The 18,902-nt window shown below is 44.5% G+C and overlaps 1 protein-coding gene across 2 annotated transcripts; it reads left to right on the top strand.

Annotated features, from left to right (window-relative positions):
- The first annotated feature begins 408 nt into the window (after window positions 1-408).
- On the top strand, window positions 409-16,282 carry SIRT1 (sirtuin 1). 2 transcript variants are annotated; one of them, XM_079312294.1, is made up of 9 exons: window positions 409-1,345; window positions 3,541-3,657; window positions 4,497-4,738; window positions 5,999-6,151; window positions 7,215-7,362; window positions 9,700-9,779; window positions 12,025-12,211; window positions 12,894-13,451; window positions 14,283-16,282. In XM_079312294.1, exons 1-9 carry the CDS (start codon window positions 907-909, stop codon window positions 14,588-14,590), a joined length of 2,232 nt encoding a protein of 743 aa, XP_079168420.1. In that variant the 5' UTR covers window positions 409-906; the 3' UTR covers window positions 14,591-16,282. The 2 variants fall into 2 exon arrangements, with proteins under 2 accessions (XP_079168420.1, XP_079168421.1); XM_079312295.1 differs by lacking the exon at window positions 409-1,345 and adding an exon at window positions 1,531-1,635 and having other exon boundaries at window positions 3,488-3,657.
- Window positions 16,283-18,902: the final 2,620 nt, after the last annotated feature.

Genomic DNA, 18,902 nt, shown 5'->3' with positions numbered 1-18,902 from the left:
TCCGAGGGGGAAAGAAACACAAGGAATTTGGGGCCCTTATGTGAACAAATGCCGCTCTCGCCTCTTACCATCAGGTCTCTCACACAGCAGGCAGGCTCCATTCCTAAAGCAGCAGAGGTTTAGAGCGGTGCCGACTGCCCAAAATAAGCTCCTGCATCCCGGGAGCTGGAGCACCGCGGTTCAGACTCCCAGGCAGGGCTACGGGGCTATCCCGGAGGATGAGGGGCGAACCTTAGAGCATCCCTTAGAGCCGAGAGCCCGCGGGGCAGCGGCCGTGCCCCGTGAGCACCCTCACCCTCAGCTCGGGGGGCTCAGAGCCCGCCCTGAGCCCCAGCCCCGCTCTGAGCCTGTGCCCGGCGGGCTCCCCTGACCGGGTGCCGCACGGCCCAGCCAAGGGCTCTGCAGCGGGGAGCTCGCTCCGGGGAAGGGGCTCTGTGTGACCGATACCCTGAGGGAGAGCGAGCCTTGAGGGCTCCTCACGCGGCCGGCGAGGAGCGAACAGCGGAGCCGCCATTTGCCGGGAGCCGCCGACCGGGGGAGCAGAGGAGCCGCGCGCGGTCAGTGCCGGGCAGCGGGCGGGCTGCGAGCGGCACACGGCCGGGACGGGACGGGACGGGACGGGACGGGACGGGACGGGATGGGACAGGAGAGCACGGAGGCGACGGGCGGGTCGCGCCCCTCAGCGCTCCCTCACGCTCTCGGCGCCGCCATTGCGGGGCTGCCCGAGGGGAGAGGGGGGGGGCGGGCGCGAGGCGGCACGAGCGCCACGTGACGCCGGCGGCGCCCCCGGTCACGTGCCCCGGTTTGTTGTTGCCCGGTCACGTGCCGCGGTCACGTGCGGCGGCGCTGCCCGCGGCGGGCGGGGGCGCCGGGCGCGAGGGGGGCGGCGGCTGCGGCGGCGCCAAGATGGCGGACGGGGACGCTGCGCCGCTCCGCCCGCGCGGCCCCGCCGGCCCCGGCAGCGACAGCGCGGAGCCCGCGGCCAAGAGGCACCGCCGCGGATCGGGGAGCGCCGCGCCCGCACCGCGCCCCGACCGCGCCGCGGGGCCGCCGCCCGCGCCCGTCGCCGCCGCGCCCGCGGAGCCGCCGGGGGAGGAGGCGACGGCGGCGGCGGCCGATGGCGGCCGGGCGGAGCGGGAGGACGGCGGCCAGGCGGCGGCGGCGCGGAGCGGCGCAGACAGCGGGGCTGCGCTGCGGGGCCTGCCCCGGGCGGAGCCGCCTCCGCGGCGGCTCCAGGGGGAGGGCGCAGAGGCGGCGCCCGGCGAAGACGCGGCGGAGGCGGCCCCGGGCTGCGGGCGGGCGCAGTGCTCGAACGGGGCGGCCGCGGCGCCGGCCCCGCATCCCGGTGAGGACCGACCCCTCCCTTGTCCCCTCCCTCCTCCCCCCGCGCAGCGCCAGCCCCGCTGTCGCCCGGCGCGGTGCGGTGAGCGCGGCGCTGCGCCCCCGCGGCACGGAGCGAGCTCCGGGCCGGCGCTGCCGGCACCTCCTGCGCAGCGCCAGCGCCCGGCTCTCCGCCCGGAACGCATTCATTCTGCTGTGCTGCTGGCGACAAGTTATTAAAAATGGAACATCATAAGCCCGCTTTCCTTTTCATAATCTCTGCCGCGTTGTTTTATTTCTGATGCTGAGAAACTTGTGCGTAAGCTCAGGAGCAGCAGTCTTGACCAGTTCTTTAAAGAACTGCAAGTGACAGTCTTGGCTAAAGTTTCAGTGACTGCAGCACACAACTAAACTGTAATCTTTCTAAAAAGTTTCTTTCAGATCATTTGAATTGTACTGGTGGGCAGCATCACTGCGAAAGTACCTCACAGTAAAAACAGATCCGGTTTGAGTTGTTTCTTGATGGAGTTGTTAATTTTGGCGCTTTTTTTTTTTTTTTTTTTTAAGCAGTGCTTTGGAAAGATTTATTAAAATGTATCAGTCACTGCGTTGTGCCAGTACTGTCTTTACATTTTACCCTGGAATGCAGTTAAAGATATTTTATTTTTTCAGTAAAGCTCTATAGAAAATTTTTGTAAAACAACCCAAAAAGATCAAGTATGGGATAAACTTGGAACAGCCTCAGTGTTTAAAATCTCTCTTATCAGTGCCTTAGACGAAGCCTTTTGCTGAGGTCCCTCTGAGCCTCGGGCGTTTTTCGCTGTGGGTGCCTTAGTTCTGGCCAGCATTTCCCAGTCTGGTCCTTTGAGGAACACACAGGGAGTGTTACAGTTTAAACTGTTGCTTTATCCTGCTTGTATCTGTCACTGTTTCTTGAACCCCAGGCGCTGTGAGCTGTGTGTGAGGAGCCTTTCACAATGTAAACTTTGGTTCTTGATACAGAAGCCATAGAGGTCGCTTAGGTGAAACTTGCACCTCCAGTTACCGATGTGTACTAATGCACTTTTTTCTTCTCCAGAATTCTCAGTATGTTCACTGACTTCATGAATAACAAGAGCTGAAATGCTGTAAATGTGTAGATTAATAGGAGATAGTAATGTCAATGAGCACCTGTGGCCTCAGAAGAACAAGGCAGTGAGAACCAACAACAACTTTTCTGTAATTGAACTCTTTCTGTTCTAATCAAAAATAAAGTATTTATGCCAACAAGGGAAAGGACAACACAACCTCTGAATAAAAAATGGTGTTTTGTGGTGTTCTTTATTTGAGAATCAAGTGGAGTAGAACTACTGTAGTGATTCTTTGCCCTACAGAGCAAATTTGAAATTTGTTCTTTGTGTGTATCTTGGATTTTCAGCAAATGAAGCTACAGGTGCTGAGGCTGTTTCTCATAAAGCCAGTTAAAAATGTTGAGTGGTCCAAGTTCTGGTAAGCTGCTGAGGTTGAATTTAGATTTCCCCTTCAGTGTGAGCTCAGTAACACAAGTGCCTTGTTCTGCCCTGGGCTCGTTCATCGAGGTCTGGGCTGAAGTGAGATTGGGTTACTCTGGCTTAAGGCCACGGGCTGAGCCAAGGTGACTGGCACTCTGAGCCAAACCCAGCTGCAGGGGCAAAGGGAGGAGAGAAACTTAGTGAGGGTGGTTCTGTGCCACAGCTGAAATATCATAAATGGTGTTTGTGGTCAGCAATACAGCTCAGCTACAAGGTAACACCCTCACAAAATCCTGTGAATTTGTAGCAAATGTGCACTTGTGGGTTTCTTTCAAAATGCTGTTAAAATGCTCTTAAAACCTAGTCACAGATCTCTCTGCAATGGCGGCATGCAGTGATATTTGTAAGGGAAAGGCATTTTACATTATATTTTTAAAGCACTTGGATTTTCCTTATGGTGAAATATCCATAATGCCCAACACTTCAGAGAATGAGATTTCACCAAGGTCAGCATCCAGCCCCCTGAAGCCCAGCATTAAGGCAGCAAACCCTGCAGTAAATCTAATGACAGCTTGAAAGCATATCTAGAAATGTGAAGGAAAATAGACATTTTCTGTGCCTAAGTGACAAAACTGCCAATTGAGCATGTGATTTTTGTTTTTGTGATCTGTTTGAAGATATGCTGTGCCCTTGGGCTGGACTGTAACCCCCTGGTTGTGCTGTCTTGCAGATAACTTCCTCCTCAGTGATGAAATCATAGCCAATGGCTTTCACTCCTGTGACAGTGATGAAGAAGACAGAGCCTCACATGCAAGTTCCAGTGACTGGACCCCAAGACCACGTATAGGTAGAAGCCTGGAGCATGTTCTTAGTTTCTCTTTGCCTTTGAGCAGTCATTTAATCCTCCCCAGTATTCAAATTATTTTTCATGTTGCAAAAATATTGGCAGTTAGTGCTTCTGAACAGCTTAGAGGTGTTGGCTGTATTCTGTATGGTATTTAAGGAGTTTAAAAATGAACCCCTTGAAACTTGCTGTATTTTGATTAAAATTGTCAATGTCTTTTTTACTTGAATAGAAATCCTGCCATGATCCCTATTAAAAGGATATACACAGACTCACTAAATTAAACTAATTCATGGCATATTTCTGTAGCTTGCCTACTAATATTAATTCTTTAAAGGACAAGAACATGATCCCTGTATGATTTTAGGACAGTGAGCCCTCATCTTGAGTGTTTCTGGAAAAATTGATTTAATGTCTTGAGGAGGTCATGTCTGAAATAATTTGTGTTAGATGACCAAAAAACAACAACAACAAAAAAATCATGGATTGCTGGGCTCTATGTGTACGTTGTCTTTTCAGCATATTCCTGTAAATACCAAATGCTGGGAAAATACAGATGGAGACTCTAAGACAGTCTAAGAAGAGGTTAAGTTTGCTGTGAACTGGGATTCCTACCTGACTGACTTTCTATTAAATCCTTCAGGGTTAACATAAAATAATGATAAAGAAATAAAATGCCCAGCTCTCACTTGAGAGTTTACACCAAAATACAGGAGGTTTAATGGAGCATTAAATTGGATTAATGAAACTATACTAGCAAATATTAACAAATGGAACAATGACCATGATCATCTGCAGTAGTTGCCTGTGTTTTAAATACCTGTATTTTTAAATTTTCCTAGGTCCCTACACTTTTGTCCAGCAGCATCTCATGTTGGGTACAGACCCCCGGACGATTCTGAAGGACCTGCTGCCAGAAACGATCCCCCCGCCTGAACTGGATGACATGACTCTGTGGCAGATAGTGATAAACATCCTCTCAGAGCCACCAAAAAGGAAGAAGAGGAAAGATATTAACACCATTGATGATGCTGTGAAACTTCTGCAGGAGTGCAAGAAGATCATGGTCCTGACTGGAGCTGGGGTAGGTATTGCTGCAGTGACAGTGTGACAATATGGAGACAGGTTGATTCAACACTTCAGCACAGCTGATGGGATGGCAGCAAGTCACTGTGCTGGGGAAAAGAGTCCAGTCCACTGCAGGGGCTGGAGCTTTTGGAAATTACACCATCTCTCCTCTCAGAACAAAGTAATCTTAGACACAGAAACTTGTAAACAGCTGCTTCCATGCAGAAGAGTTATGGAATAAAAACATTTTCTATCCTAGTCTTCAGACAAAGGGGATGAATTTTTTAAACAGAATTTCAGTGGATCTCTGTTTTGGTTTAAAGTCTCTTAAAATCCTAGATGGAGCTTGAGGGACTAGAAGAATAGGATTTGAAAAGAAAAGAGTTGGGGAGGATGATCATAGGGCAGTTTGATCAGATTTCAGCAGACTGAATGTTCCTTTGAGCATGTGCTGCTCTGTGATGGAGATGAAGCTACTCACTGTTTGAATAAAGAACATTCCTGAGGTGCTGCACATTTGCAGCTCTGTACCTGTGCACCAGATCAATTCTTCCTTCTGTTCACACACAGATGGTGTGACAGTTCAGAGCATATGAGTAATTCAAATCAGCTTTTAGAAGAGCACTGCCACTCCCAGTCTTGCTCTTTCCATACTTCCATACACCTGTTTCTCCTCCTCTTCCCAAGCTATTTTGGGGTAGTGTGAGACAATGATTTCAGTCCTTATTGACTACAATGCTTTGATAAGCAATGTTTGTCAGTAAGCAACTTTTATCAAAAAGGGTTCTTCAAAAGAATATATTTTTCAAAAGCAAGACTGTTCTGTTACTGTGTTGGCATGTAAAAGAAAATTTAAAATATCAACCACCATATCTAAGTATGAGTTGGCAGATCAGCTAACAATTATTAATTAAATTTAATGCAATTATGCTCTAAATTTTTGTTCACACCTTAAAAAACTTCCAGTGCTAAAAGCAAGTTCTGGTATCCTGTTGCTACCTGTGCAGACTGTACTAAAGGGTTTTTTTTGTCCACCTGTCAAATTTTGTTTCTGTGCTGCTTCTCCTGATTGTGATTTGGGAATTGTTATATTGGACTAATAAAAGAAAAGGATAGTAGAACCCAGGAACCCAGACTGGTTCTTAATGCTTCTGAGCATTGAGCATATTTTTTCTGAGCATTAAGAAATGCTCACTTTATAATCCAGCTTTATATGCAACACTTTATAGTCCAATATGTAGCTGCACTTATTTCAGATTGCAAAAATGTATTTCAGGTGTCAGTGTCTTGTGGAATCCCTGACTTTAGATCCAGAGATGGCATCTATGCACGCCTTGCTGTAGACTTCCCAGACCTTCCAGATCCTCAAGCAATGTTTGATATAGAATACTTCAGAAAGGATCCCAGGCCCTTTTTTAAGTTTTCAAAGGTATGGTTTTCCAACAGTTCTTGTCTTGGTCAGTAAAGAAAGATGACAGTATTTAAATGTATAACTCAGTTAAAAACTAAAAATGTTCAGCAACATTCTCTCTCTTTTTTAAGCTTATTTACTGTTCCTGTTGTAAGTTCATGATATATCATGGTTGTGATGTACACAACTATATCAAATGGTTGAAAAGATCTCAATGATGTTAAACATTTTCAAAAGCAGTGATTACATCTCTTAAACAAGAAGGAATTGTAGAAGCTGTAGACATATGGAGAAACAAAAAGAAAACCAATCCAATTGCATTTAGTCTTCAATTTCCTTGAGACCAAAAAGAAATATTAAATCCAAAATATAAGAATTTCTACAGGATCAGTAAGGACTTGTGAAAATCAATCACCACTAGTTGTGCTTATTCTTTTTTGTACACAGTTCATACTACTGGTCTGTCATGTTACAAAGGGTGGGAAAGAAAACCCAATTTATTCTTTTTCTGCTTGGCTTTCTCTGAAAGCCTCCTACCCAGATACTAATAAATTTTGATGCTCATCAGTATAGTTGGTTCCTTTGGGGTTTAATATTAAAAAAACACCATGCCCCACAAACAAAAACCCAGCCCAAACCAAAAAACACCACAGCAAACAACAACAAAAAGTCAACTTACTGGAAACCTGTCTATACACAGGTTTTACCAGGAAAGTCCAAATCCAATTTAGCTGATACTTTTTAATTTTTACTTTTTCACTCCTCCTCCTCCTTTTCTGTCCATCAGAATACATGTTTCTAATAACAAATACTGAGGACACTTACAAAGGAGAGAAAGCTTTCCCATTTCATAATTCTCAAAACCAGAAAAAGATCTGTATGTTGCTTTTATGCTGTGTAAAGAAGAAAATCCCAGCTTGCACAGAGCAGTTCCTGCTGAAGAGCTGACTGAGTGCTGGGAAGAGGAGCTGGGTGCTAGAACAGTGGCAGAGGGATAGGGAGGGACCTCTGGGACAGTGTCCTGCTGAGCTAAAGACTCTGCATCCATTTCCACTGTCTGATGTGCTTCTGAATTCCCTAGGAAATCTACCCAGGACAGTTCCAGCCCTCTCTCTGCCACAGGTTCATCGCTTTGATGGATAAGGAAGGAAAACTCCTTCGCAACTATACTCAGAACATAGACACACTGGAACAGGTGGCAGGAATCCAGAGGATAATACAGTGTCATGGTTAGTGCCTTTAGTTTCTCTTCTTTTCCCTCTGGCAATTCTTACTGGTGCATGTGACAAGGTAATCACTGTTGGAATTAAACTTTCTTTCCCTTAATTCCCGTCTCTTGCCAAGAAATATTCTGATTTTTAAATGTTGAAATTTTGTTTTAGATGGCTTGCATATTTAAATCAGAAGTGTTTCAAGTAGAAATAACTCCTTTCAGGAATTGAGCTTGATGAAGTGTCTGTGTATCAGTGAAGATCCACACCCTGTTGGCACAAGCTTGGACTGCAACTTCTAAAATGCTTTTGGTGCTTCTTGATCTGTGTGAGAACATAACATTGAAACCAGTCTTGCCATAGGTCCTTCTCCCTGCCCATCAATGGAATGGGTGTTATCTGACTCTTTATTTAAGTTATATTCCACTAAAGTCCTGACACTTTAGTGACTCCACCTCATGTATAAAACACTGAGGATTAATCACCAGTTCAGTTGAACTGAAGATTGTCTTGTTGCACCTTCAATGTCATACACATTCTGTAATTCTGAGGCCTAATTTAGTGGAATTGCTTTAATTGCTTGATATGCTTTCCCTTTCCAAGGACTTGCATATGTCAAGCTGTAAGTCCAAGGATTAACTTCCAAGAAAAGCTTGCAGAAAATTATTTCTTAACTGCATGTTTGTATCATTTAGTGAACTTCAGACAAATAAATCATCTAAAAGCAGCACTGGCATGTTTGTAAGGCCCATCAATCTAATTGCACCTCTGCCAGGAGCCAATCTCACGTGGTTTCCGTACCTACAAAGCTTAGCTCAGTGCCAGATCTGTGGGTCTTGATTCTCCAGGCAGAGCAAGCACAGTGCTCAGAATGGGCCCAAGCAGCACACAGCAGCATCTGGCTGTCAGCTCCCCAGCCCCAGTGCTGGCTCCCATTTGTGCTTCATGTGTCACATGTTTTCTTTTGGTTGGTGTTTCATCTGAGGCATTTATCACAGACCTGTTATGTGGCTGGGTTTTTGCACATCACTGCTGTGCTCAAGCTCCCCATTTTTCCAGTTGCACATTCCAGGGATGGGATCATCTTCAGTGTATGTCCTGTTTAAGGTGATGCTGTGCACTTGGAGATTTTGAGGCCTTTGGAAATCAGCAAAGGTGGTTTTTGAGCACATCAAGCTTCATCTGACCTACAGCTGCTGCTCTTTACCAAATGGTTGTTGCCTAATGGTGGTGGCTGAAGAGAAACCAAAACTCTTCTGTGGGGGTTCACACTGCTGTATTTATTCTACTTTTTCCTCTGGCTGGGGCAATGGCAAATTAATCATGAGCAGTTAACAAAGAACCTTGCAGTGATTTGGGGAATTCTTACGTGAACCTTCAGACCCATCTGTCACTGCAGACCTACAATACAGCTCCTCTTGTGGAAACTGTGGTGTCTGAGATGCATTCTGCTGTATCTAAAATGGCTCTTGCATTCAACCAGTGCATCTGGAATTAGACTGTGTTCCTTGCCATTGCTGGAGCTGTGTGAGCAGAGGCCATGGCCTGCTGGCTGGGAATGGCTCATGCCAGACACCAGACTTCTGATGGTGAAAAATAATTTCCATGATAGAGTTACAGGGAGGTATCAGCAGATCCCTCTGAGTTGGGTCTGTGAGCCTGACAGACATGTCCTTACTGTGTTGTATGAAGCTCTGAATTATTACTGTCAGCTCATTAGAATGAGAAAATAACTGTCATAGCTCCCATGGTCCTTGGAATCCCTCAGGCTGGGGGAGCTGCAATCCTGAGCAAGGTTTCAGCAGCTGTGCAGTTAGCAGGCCTGCAGTGATCAGCAGACCTCAGCTGCCAGTTGCTCATAAATTATCTGCTCCAGGTTTTTCTGTGCTTTCACTGTCTTTGTCTTAACCAGATACAATACCCTGAAAGCATAAAGTCTGCACTAATGCATTTTCTTAGTTATTCTGTGCTACAGTTTGTGGAGTTGCTGTGGGTTCCTGTGCTGCTGATGCTGTTTGCAGCACACTGTTGTGTAATGAGGGGGGCAGCTTCTGTTCTCTGCTCCTTGTCTGTGCTTGCACAGGTCAGGGGAATGGCAGGACACAGAATCATTTGTGTTGACATGCATGTGGTGTATGGCTACTCCTAAAACAAGATTTCTGCTGACTAACACACCTTGAAGAACAACAACTTCTAATGTTACAAGGATCTCCTCTTAATTTTACATTACCTTTTGTAATGCCTGATTTCTGTAGCACTGCAACATAACAGCCTTTTTGTCAAAACAGCTTGGGCATAGGACCAAATCTGAATGACTGAAAATCCTGATGCTACCATACGGGTTTTTCCCCTCAGGTTCCTTTGCAACAGCTTCCTGCCTGATCTGTAAATACAAAGTTGATTGTGAAGTTGTTCGAGGAGATATTTTCAATCAGGTAAAAAATCTACTTTAACTCACTGCAGCTTTCTAATAAGTAATTATCTCAAAAAACCCCCAAACCAAACCCTGAACCACCACACTGGAATTGCTTACAAGATCTGCTTTTAAAAGCCTCCATATCTCTGCATGTGTTTCATAAAAGTGCCTCTCTGTATTTTAGCATTTCCTCTGGTATTTAAAAGTATGCTCAAATACTGTACTGCAAAAATTAGGTAATGGCAAAAACCTTAAGAGTCCATTTTGAATGGCTCCCCTGATAAAAAATAGAGATTAAATGGTAAGCAGAAAGTTGGATATATACCTGGTTTGTGTTGTTCTGAATTTAGTCACACTGAGAAAGCATTCTTAGCATTTTATAACACTGGCTGCTCTTTGGGCATTTACCTATATTAAAATGTGTTTAAACAGCAGCTGATACATGGAGAAATTGCTAACCACAGAGCAGGCTCTCAGCAAGGCTCAAATGGGATGTTTGTGTTGTTCCTAGGACTCCTGAACCATTCCATGTTCCAAACTCCCTGTGTCTGGGTGTCAAGTGACCAAGGCAGGAGTTGGTTCTGCTCTGTCACAGCAGAGGAACCTTGACTTGGAGAGACCCTCTGCCTTTGCCCTTCTTTCCTTTCTTGTGAAGGAACAGAGATGATGATTCTGTGTTCAAAAAGATCACAGTTTGTTTGTGCAGATGAAAGGGAACTCTTTCTGCAGGCTCATTGTTGGGTTTTTTTGATAAATGCCTCAGAGTCCACAGCTGCAACTTAAGATGAGAAACAGGGAAGGGATGTAAATCCTTCAGGTATTACATTTGAAATGGAATTCAGAGAAAGCCTTTCAGAAGAGATGTTTGAGTTAAAGCTTTAAGAAATGTGAATCTCATAAGCCTGAAGCCTGAAATACTGAATGTAAAATTTGGTTTACTTTGCTATTAAGAATATTATTTTTAAGAACATCCTACAGATATTTTTTGTTCCTTTACCTCCAGAGCCAGCTGGCTGGAGTTAGATTTTCTAATATATAAAGATCTGAGGAAAAAGTTCAAGACTCATTCTAGCCATCTGCTCCTTTTTGGGGAATCCTTTAGTTGGTTTCCCTTGACTGTGGGGTTATTGGATACTCTCTTGCCCAGGTGCAGGGTGAAGGTTTCCACCACATCAGTTCCTAGCTCTTGTGCCAAATTGCTTCTTATCCCACAAGACATCCATCCCACAAGGTTTTTCTTTGTTCAAAGACTTAAATTTTTAGGAAAGATTATTTGAGACCTTTTAGGAAAGATTATTTGAGACCTTCTACTTGTGATATTTTCTAATTTGGAGAGTTTTGTCTTCTACAGGCATCCATGAAACCAATTCTTTCATTTAAACTTTCAACATTCTACATTGTTTTTTTTCTGCAGCTGTTCTCTGTATAGCAGGGAGTTCTTATGCATTTAAATGTCAGTTTTCAGGTATTTTTCTATTGCAATAGGTAATATACATATCTTTACACTTTTATAGCTCTGATTTGTAGCTTGTGATGGTTTTTCTGTGATTGCAGCTCCTTGGATTTTTTGTGAAGTGTTTTAATAGTATAGCCAAAAAGGCATGAACTATTAGAAAGAAATTGCTCAGTATCACTCACCTTCTTGCTTTTCTTCTCTCTTAAAAAGTCTTTAGCTAGGGAAGAGTTGAAAGAGGTCCCAAAGATCAGAAAACTCCCTGGCTCAGGAGAAAAGGGAATCAACTTCTCCACAAACCCAGCTAGTGTCCACTAGGATTCTCCTCCATTCAAGGAGAATTTAGAAAAGTTTAAAATGGAGATCAAGCAAGTTCTGGCCTCTGTTCTTGTCCTGTATGCTCTTAGCCAGCCACAGTGTCCTGTAGCTTTGTGTAACACATATAACCTTCAGGAGGAGAGGAGAAACTCCAGGTAAAGCTCCACAAAAGTCTCTTCATTAGGACAGGGTTTGTATCAGATCCTCAGCTGGAACCTGATAGTGAAATTTAAGTTTTTGCTCTGATTAAACTTCCTGTCAAATGGGAGGAGTGCTCAGTGGGTGTTGAGCACAACTGCTGGACTTTGGCTCATGGCACAGACCTGCCTGGTTTCTCCCTTTTGGTTCCTGCTGTAGCTTTATTTCCCTGAGCAGTTGCTGCAGGCAGAGCAGTGAAATGAGGCAATAGCACCGTCCCTGTGTCTGGCAGCAGCAGTGAGGTGTGGGCTTTGTGAGGCAGCCCTCAGAGCAGTAACAGTGGCTGTTTGTGCAGGTGGTGCCCCGCTGTCCCCGCTGCCCCCCCGAGGAGCCCCTGGCTATCATGAAGCCGGACATTGTGTTCTTTGGGGAGAACCTGCCTGAGCAGTTCCACCGTGCCATGAAGTACGACAAAAATGAAGTGGATCTCCTCATTGTCATTGGGTCTTCGCTCAAAGTAAGACCAGTAGCATTGATCCCAAGTAAGTGGCTGTCTCTGGTAATACTTTCTTTTAAAAGATTGGATCAGAAGTGGAATTCTCAGTTAAGAAACTCCAAGCTCTTAAAAACACCTTTGGCTCAATTCAGTGAGCACGACGTTTTGTAAGATGAAAGCTGCTTGCCTATGTAAAGCTGAAATGCAAAATGGAGAAAATAACAAATTCCAAATGCTTTTTCTACACTCCAGGTAGATCTCAAGGTACTTAAAATCTCTGAAAAGCTACTTTCTTAAACCTGAATGAGTTTGTTCTAAGATTAAGTTCTCTCCCTGCTTGTGATATGCTTTTAGAAAGGCTTGAAGGCTTTAAAAAGGAAGCATCTCAAAAGCAGCATATTCCTCGTGTCTACTTAATACATAAAACAAATGCATAAAGTCAACGTAATTTGAAGAGATTATGGTATTAATACTATCTATTAAATGTATTTTAATGTTACTGTAGCCAGTATTTCTGTGATTGAGGAATGCTTTTAACTGGAAAAAAATGGGGGGGGAAAACCCCATCTAACCAGGCTATTGCCTCAACCACCATTGCTAAATTTGGGACTGCCTTGCCTTCTTCCTGACCTGGCTGGTTTTGTATTGTTGCAAGAAGGCATGAAGAGAAGCCTGAGCTTTCTCAGTAGGGCTCTGCTGGAATTCTGAATTCTCTTTTCTATCTCTAGGTTCCATCCCCCATGAAGTGCCTCAGATCCTAATTAATAGGGAACCTTTGCCTCATCTACACTTTGACGTGGAGCTCCTCGGAGACTGTGATGTTATAATCAATGAATTGTGTCAGAGGTTAGGTAGTGAGTACACAAAACTTTGCTACAACTCGGTAAAACTTTCGGAAATCACAGAAAAGCCTCCGCGGCCGCACAAGGAGCTCGAAGCGCTCTCGGCTGAGCTCCCACCAACCCCTCTGAACATTTCAGAAGGCTCCAGTTCACCAGAAAGGATGAGCCCACCTGATCCTGCAGCAGGGTCACAACACCCACCTGAATGTAAGGTAGAAAACTGTGAGCCTGCCTCAGAAACTAAAGGGACCTGCTCCCAGGAGACCCTTCAGGACACGCAGGTGCCATCAGAGAACCCTGAAAATCCTGCTAGTGAGCTAATGAACTCTGAAACAATGAAGGAAAATGGATCTAATGATGGAGAAAATAAAGAAAAGAGTGAAATGCTGAAGAAGTGTTGGGTAAACAGGTCTGCAAAAGAACAGATTAGCAAAAGGCTGGATGGTAAGTGTTAATGCTTTTTGGCATTTTGCATCCTTTTGGCTGATAAATTTATGCTAGACTTTAAAGTGATAAGTAAGTTACTCTTGAGCCAGTAGGTTTTGGCGACTATTTTTGTTCAGACAAGTATCTACATAACTCTCATTGAACCGTTTCTTTCTTTTGGAGAAGCCAGTAGGAAACATTTTTTGTATTTCATAATAGGTTTTAAAATCTGTGATTACATCCTCACCTAAAAGATCAAGGTTTAGGAGACTGAAGGTAGGTATCAAAAAATCAATCCCTTTATAACATTTTCAGATGCATTTTCAGAAAAGTTAGTAGAAGCTGGTTAGGGTAGAGCTGGAAGACAAAAGTCATGACAGGACTTAAAAATCTCTCAGCTGGAGTGAGGCACATTTTTAAGGAAAGTTTAGATTTTCCAAGGAAGCCCTCCAGTGTGCAGTCGGGTAGCTGATGTAAGGAGTCAGGAATTCAGGTGCAATTTTCCAGAGGAAAGGCTGGGTTCAGACTTCGCTGATACTTCAAGCAGGGGCTCCTGTTCTGTCACAGGTAGAGGAAATCTAGCTGGGAATGTGTTCCCATGGAAAAAGCTGCTGAACAATCAGCATAAATCCTCTTTGGTGTCAGAGGGAGGGGGGAGGAGGAACACTGAGCTTTCCAGTGAAGCATTTCTTTGCCCTTCATAATCAATACACACACATGGACCTAACTGCAGTTTCATGTCATCTGATTTGAGAGTCACTGTTGAAAACAGATCTGTGCAGGTGTCTGCCAGCCGCTGCACGGATCACTTACTTCAGCCTGGCCCTGACTGCTCCAATTCTGTTGCAGGTACTCAGTATCTGTTTTTGCCACCCAATCGCTATATCTTCCACGGTGCTGAGGTGTACTCGGATTCTGAGGACGACATCATATCTTCCAGCTCTTGTGGCAGCAGCAGCGAGAGCGGCTCGTGCCGCAGCCAGAGCTTGGATGTGGAGGATGAGAGCGAGATGGAGGAGTTCTACAATGGCATAGAGGATGAGGATGCTCCCGAGAGGGAAGAGGAGGATGGAGCCGAGCAGGAGGAGCTGGCAGCTGAGGAATCAGCTGAGCCAAACGAAGCTGCAGGGACGGCACATGCGAGCGACGCGCTGTGAAGTGAAGGCTGACTGGTTACAGGAACTTCCACCAGCATTAGGAGCTTTGGCATGTCAGAATGAATGTTTACGTCTGAATTTAGAGCAACAAAACCATACGGATGTAGTGTTTATAAAGAACTAAAACAGATTTTCATGCTTAGTTTTCTACCTTTTTCAATAAAAATCTATTACTGCGCACTCAACACTAACTCATCTTTTTTTTTTAAGGTACTAGGATTATCTAAACAACTGTCACTATGTTCACTTTTAAGTTCATCTGTCTGATCAGGCATCCATGTATATAATACATATTTTTGCTTAATAAATTTCAGCTTATATTATTTTTAAACAGTTTTGAAAAAGCCATTGGAATGTTAAACTAATATAAAGGGAACAGCTAATTTAGACCAAAGAATGGTATTTTCACACCTCTTGCTTTGTAACACTTTGGTTTATTTAAAATCTTCTTAGGCTTCTGCTAAACCTTTCATTCACGCCTAGTCTGTCATTAAACACTGGCATTTTCTAAGACCTCCCGTGGCAGCTAATTATTTTGCTTTAACAGTTACTTTGTATGTTTGAGACATAATTGCGAGCAGATAGTGAGATGGAAACAAGACAGCAGCACTTGAGGAATCCAATGGTTTTTAGATGGATCAAGAAGTGCTGCGACCACGCTTAGGTTGCTGAGTACAAGACTTCCTGTGGACGTGAAGCGTTGCTGCCATTGGCTCCTTAGCAATTAGAACCTGGCATTTGAAAAGGATCCCCCCAGTCAGAGTCTGTCACTGTATGCAGCGGGCACATCTAGAGCAGCTGGCTTTATAAATAGCATTTGAGGACCTGCCAAGGCTCCCTGTGGAAGCAGAGCCCAGGAGAGCGTTCCTCCCCGCGGGAGAAGGCGCAGAAGCAAAGCTCTTCCTTTGTGCTGTCCCCGAGCCCAGGAGAGACACTGCAGTGCTCCAGCTTCCACACGAACTAAGGACCTGCTGGCCTGAGCTCCTGCCTCAGCTGGGATCCTCCTCCAGCTGCCAGCTCCACCTGGGATACGAAAGGCAAAGCAGCTTCTCCCACTCTGCTATCTCCAGTGCTAGGCTGCCTTAAACCTGGATGTTGCAAATGTTCAAGTGCAGATTGTTTCCAAGCCTTTAGAACTATTTTGTACAATTGCACAGTGCAGTAGTCAGTGAAACAGCATTTTTCTATCAACCACTTTTTCAACATTGGCCCAAATGAACTCTACGATGTAGATTATTCATATACTTTGCTTTAATATTTATTACATTTTGGAAGATGTATAGTGGCTGTTCTTTGAACATAATACAACACTTAATAAATATTTAAGAACAGCCTCCTGTATTCATTGGGAAATGTTGGCATGTTGTCTCATTGTCCAAATTTAATACAGCTCTTATTTGGCTACATTAAAGAATGCAATATGTTTAGTTTTCACTTGCATGTCACAATGTATTAGTTTGTGCTATAGGAGATATTTTAAATCGAAATACTTTGTTTTAAATTATTTTTACAGTGAGGATTGTTTTCTGCTCTTTTATATTGTATATAGTGTCTTTTATGTAATCTACTGGCATATGTTTTGTAGAAGACTGTTTAAAATGACTGGCTATCTTCCTGCAACTTTTGAAATACAAAACCAGTGTTTTATACTCGTACACTCTGTTCTAAAAGTCTATTAAAATTGTCATTTGATTTCTGGTTTCCATTAATTTCTAGCTATACCTTACAAACTTACCAAAGATTAAATGTATGAAATTTGTCTGGAAGCATGGCAGAGCATGTCCAGGTCCAGCTGTAATTTGTACAATGTCAAAAAAGGAGACCACTTATTTTTAGGATAGTTATGTAAATTATCATATGAAAGCATCATAGTCCTTAGTACTTATATTGAATAGATGCATTGAAAAAAAAGCAAAGTAAAGCATTTGTTTGCCATTCCCCAGCCACTTTCCAGCCTATTCTGGTACATTAGACACAATGATGACTTTGCAAAAGTATTTAAAGCAGCACATATTTAAACATCTTGTCATAATTTCTTCTTAATGGCCATGCATTTTCTATGGATCTGGCTTGAATTCAGTGTGTTTTTAATTAGTGTATCTGATTATGGAAAACATAGTATTTTTAAATGCATGACAACAAAGGGACAGTCAACATACAATTAAAAGGGGTTACAGGAGCATAAAATTCTAATGAAACCAGCATTGAGAATGCAACTGAAAAAAGTGAGAAGAGGAAGACCCAGGGAGCCTGATTCTTCTATTATACTGAGCTCAAGCTCAGAATCTATGCTTAAATACTGAACCAGAATCAAACTGAAAAGCAGTTGCATTTATTTACATTATAAACTTATCTGCAAAGTGACTAGAGAATAAAACCCAGTGCAAAATACTGAATTTCAGGCTAAAACAATTGGCCATCTCTAGATAACAACTGGTTCAAGCTAGCTGTGAATCCTTGAGAAGTCACCAAGTTGTACCCTGAGTTACTCTGCTGGGCAATTTCAAGAAGATACAGACTTATGGCTCAGTAGGAAAATAACAGTAATAATAATAATCCTAATATTGAGGGAAAAGAATTGCTGGTTCTTCCCCCAGCATGAGGCCCAAGGCTCAGAAAAGCAGAGGCACTGAAGCAAATCACCATTCACTGACTAAGCAGCTCTCTGCCATGGGACCTTGGAAAGGAGCTGGGCAAATTCACATGGCATAGGGCTCCCAGAGCTCCTGGAGGTTTACTTCCCTCTCCTTATACCCTTCTGGGAGCACCTGGGCTACAGGGGGAGAGGGTTTGTGCCTCAGATGAACCCAGCACAGCAGCTCTAACTGTTCACAGCAACCCTGGAAAGAACAGCCCAAGAAACCCCAGCCAGGCACACCCAGAGCCTCCACCTGTCCCACCTTGGGAATGCTGGAAGCAGCTACACCACCACAGGTCCTTAAAGGATTGTTTCTGAAGGGACACAACCCCAAGTGCTCTCTGACCATGGGACTGTTACTCTTACTCTCGGGGAGCAAGAGAAAGTCTGTTTCCCTGCAAGGCCCACTCCCATGTGCCCTGGAGTGAGGGCCCAGGCTCCTGCACCAGGATCACCTGGGACCCAGCCCTGGAAAAAGCAACCATGCACAAACTACAAACTGAGTTACAAAGAAACACAAACTGAAAGTCTTTAGAAACAAAACACAAACACTTTTGGTGGCATTTAGTTTTTGGCCGTGGGTTTTTAAACTCTGTAGGATTGTTACTCACCACTCTTTCGAATGGTAGAGCCCTGCTCCCAAGTTCAAGCCTGGGCTGAGGGGGACTCTCCTTCCCCCAGCAGGTGGGTGCCTCACAGAGAGCCCTGGATCCTACAGAAGTTCCCAACACTGGGCTCCACAGAGACCACCCCAGTAATGCTGAATGCTGTGGAGAATTGGCCTTAGACCCTGTGGAGCATCACAACCTTCCTGCTCCAGACTTTAAAACTCTGAGCATGCCCTGCTGGGCACTGCCAGAAACCCCTGCAGGGCCTGACCTCTGCATTAACACCTCAGGCTGTAGGGCTGCTCCAGCTGCTTCCCCATCTAAAGATACTGCTGATCTTCCTTATCTCAATTCCCCTCCCCCTTTGCTTTCTCCTAATGGAATCCTGGCACCTCGTTAGGATCCCTTATCAGTGGACAGCCTGACTCCTTGAGATGCTGCACCCTGGAGTACTCAAACACTGCTGCTTGCAGGTGCACCCACACAGCCTTTGTGATCTAATCCTGCACAAAATATTACCTCGGTTTTACCTTTGAAATGCTTCAAAGACACGGCAGATACAATTTCCACTGGCAGCTGCTGCTTAGCTACAGTCAGCCAACTGTTCCTTCTCCTGGGTACACTGCTGTAGTTGCTCAAAACAGGGAAGAAAACTTGACTTTTGCACTCTACTCAAATTGAGTCTTCATCTAACATTAATCATTTGTTTCCTCAAGTAATCAGGCCCATGGAAGGAAGCAGTGAACACCTGCAGACATTCACTGCACAGGTGAGGATTCATGAGCTGCTGGTAAAACCAGTCTGGAGCACTGGTGAGATAGAGATCCCCACCAACACTGTACACAGCATGTACACTGAAATTACTAACCTGGTAGTTCCTACTAATTTTCGTAATCTGAAACTGATATGCCTTTGGCTGGAGAAAAATAATGATGCTGAATGCTGTCCTGGCTAATATCAGGGGCCCTGATGACACTCATGGCACCTGCCACACCTTATTTTGTTGTTTTGTAAGTCAATAGCTATGCTCAGACCCAAGGGCAGGCACTCAGACTGTTTAGACAGC

This window comes from Erithacus rubecula, assembly GCF_903797595.1.
Source record: "Erithacus rubecula genome assembly, chromosome: 9".
Classification (NCBI taxonomy): domain Eukaryota; kingdom Metazoa; phylum Chordata; class Aves; order Passeriformes; family Muscicapidae; genus Erithacus; species Erithacus rubecula.
This window is presented reverse-complemented; position numbering and strand designations above follow the sequence as displayed.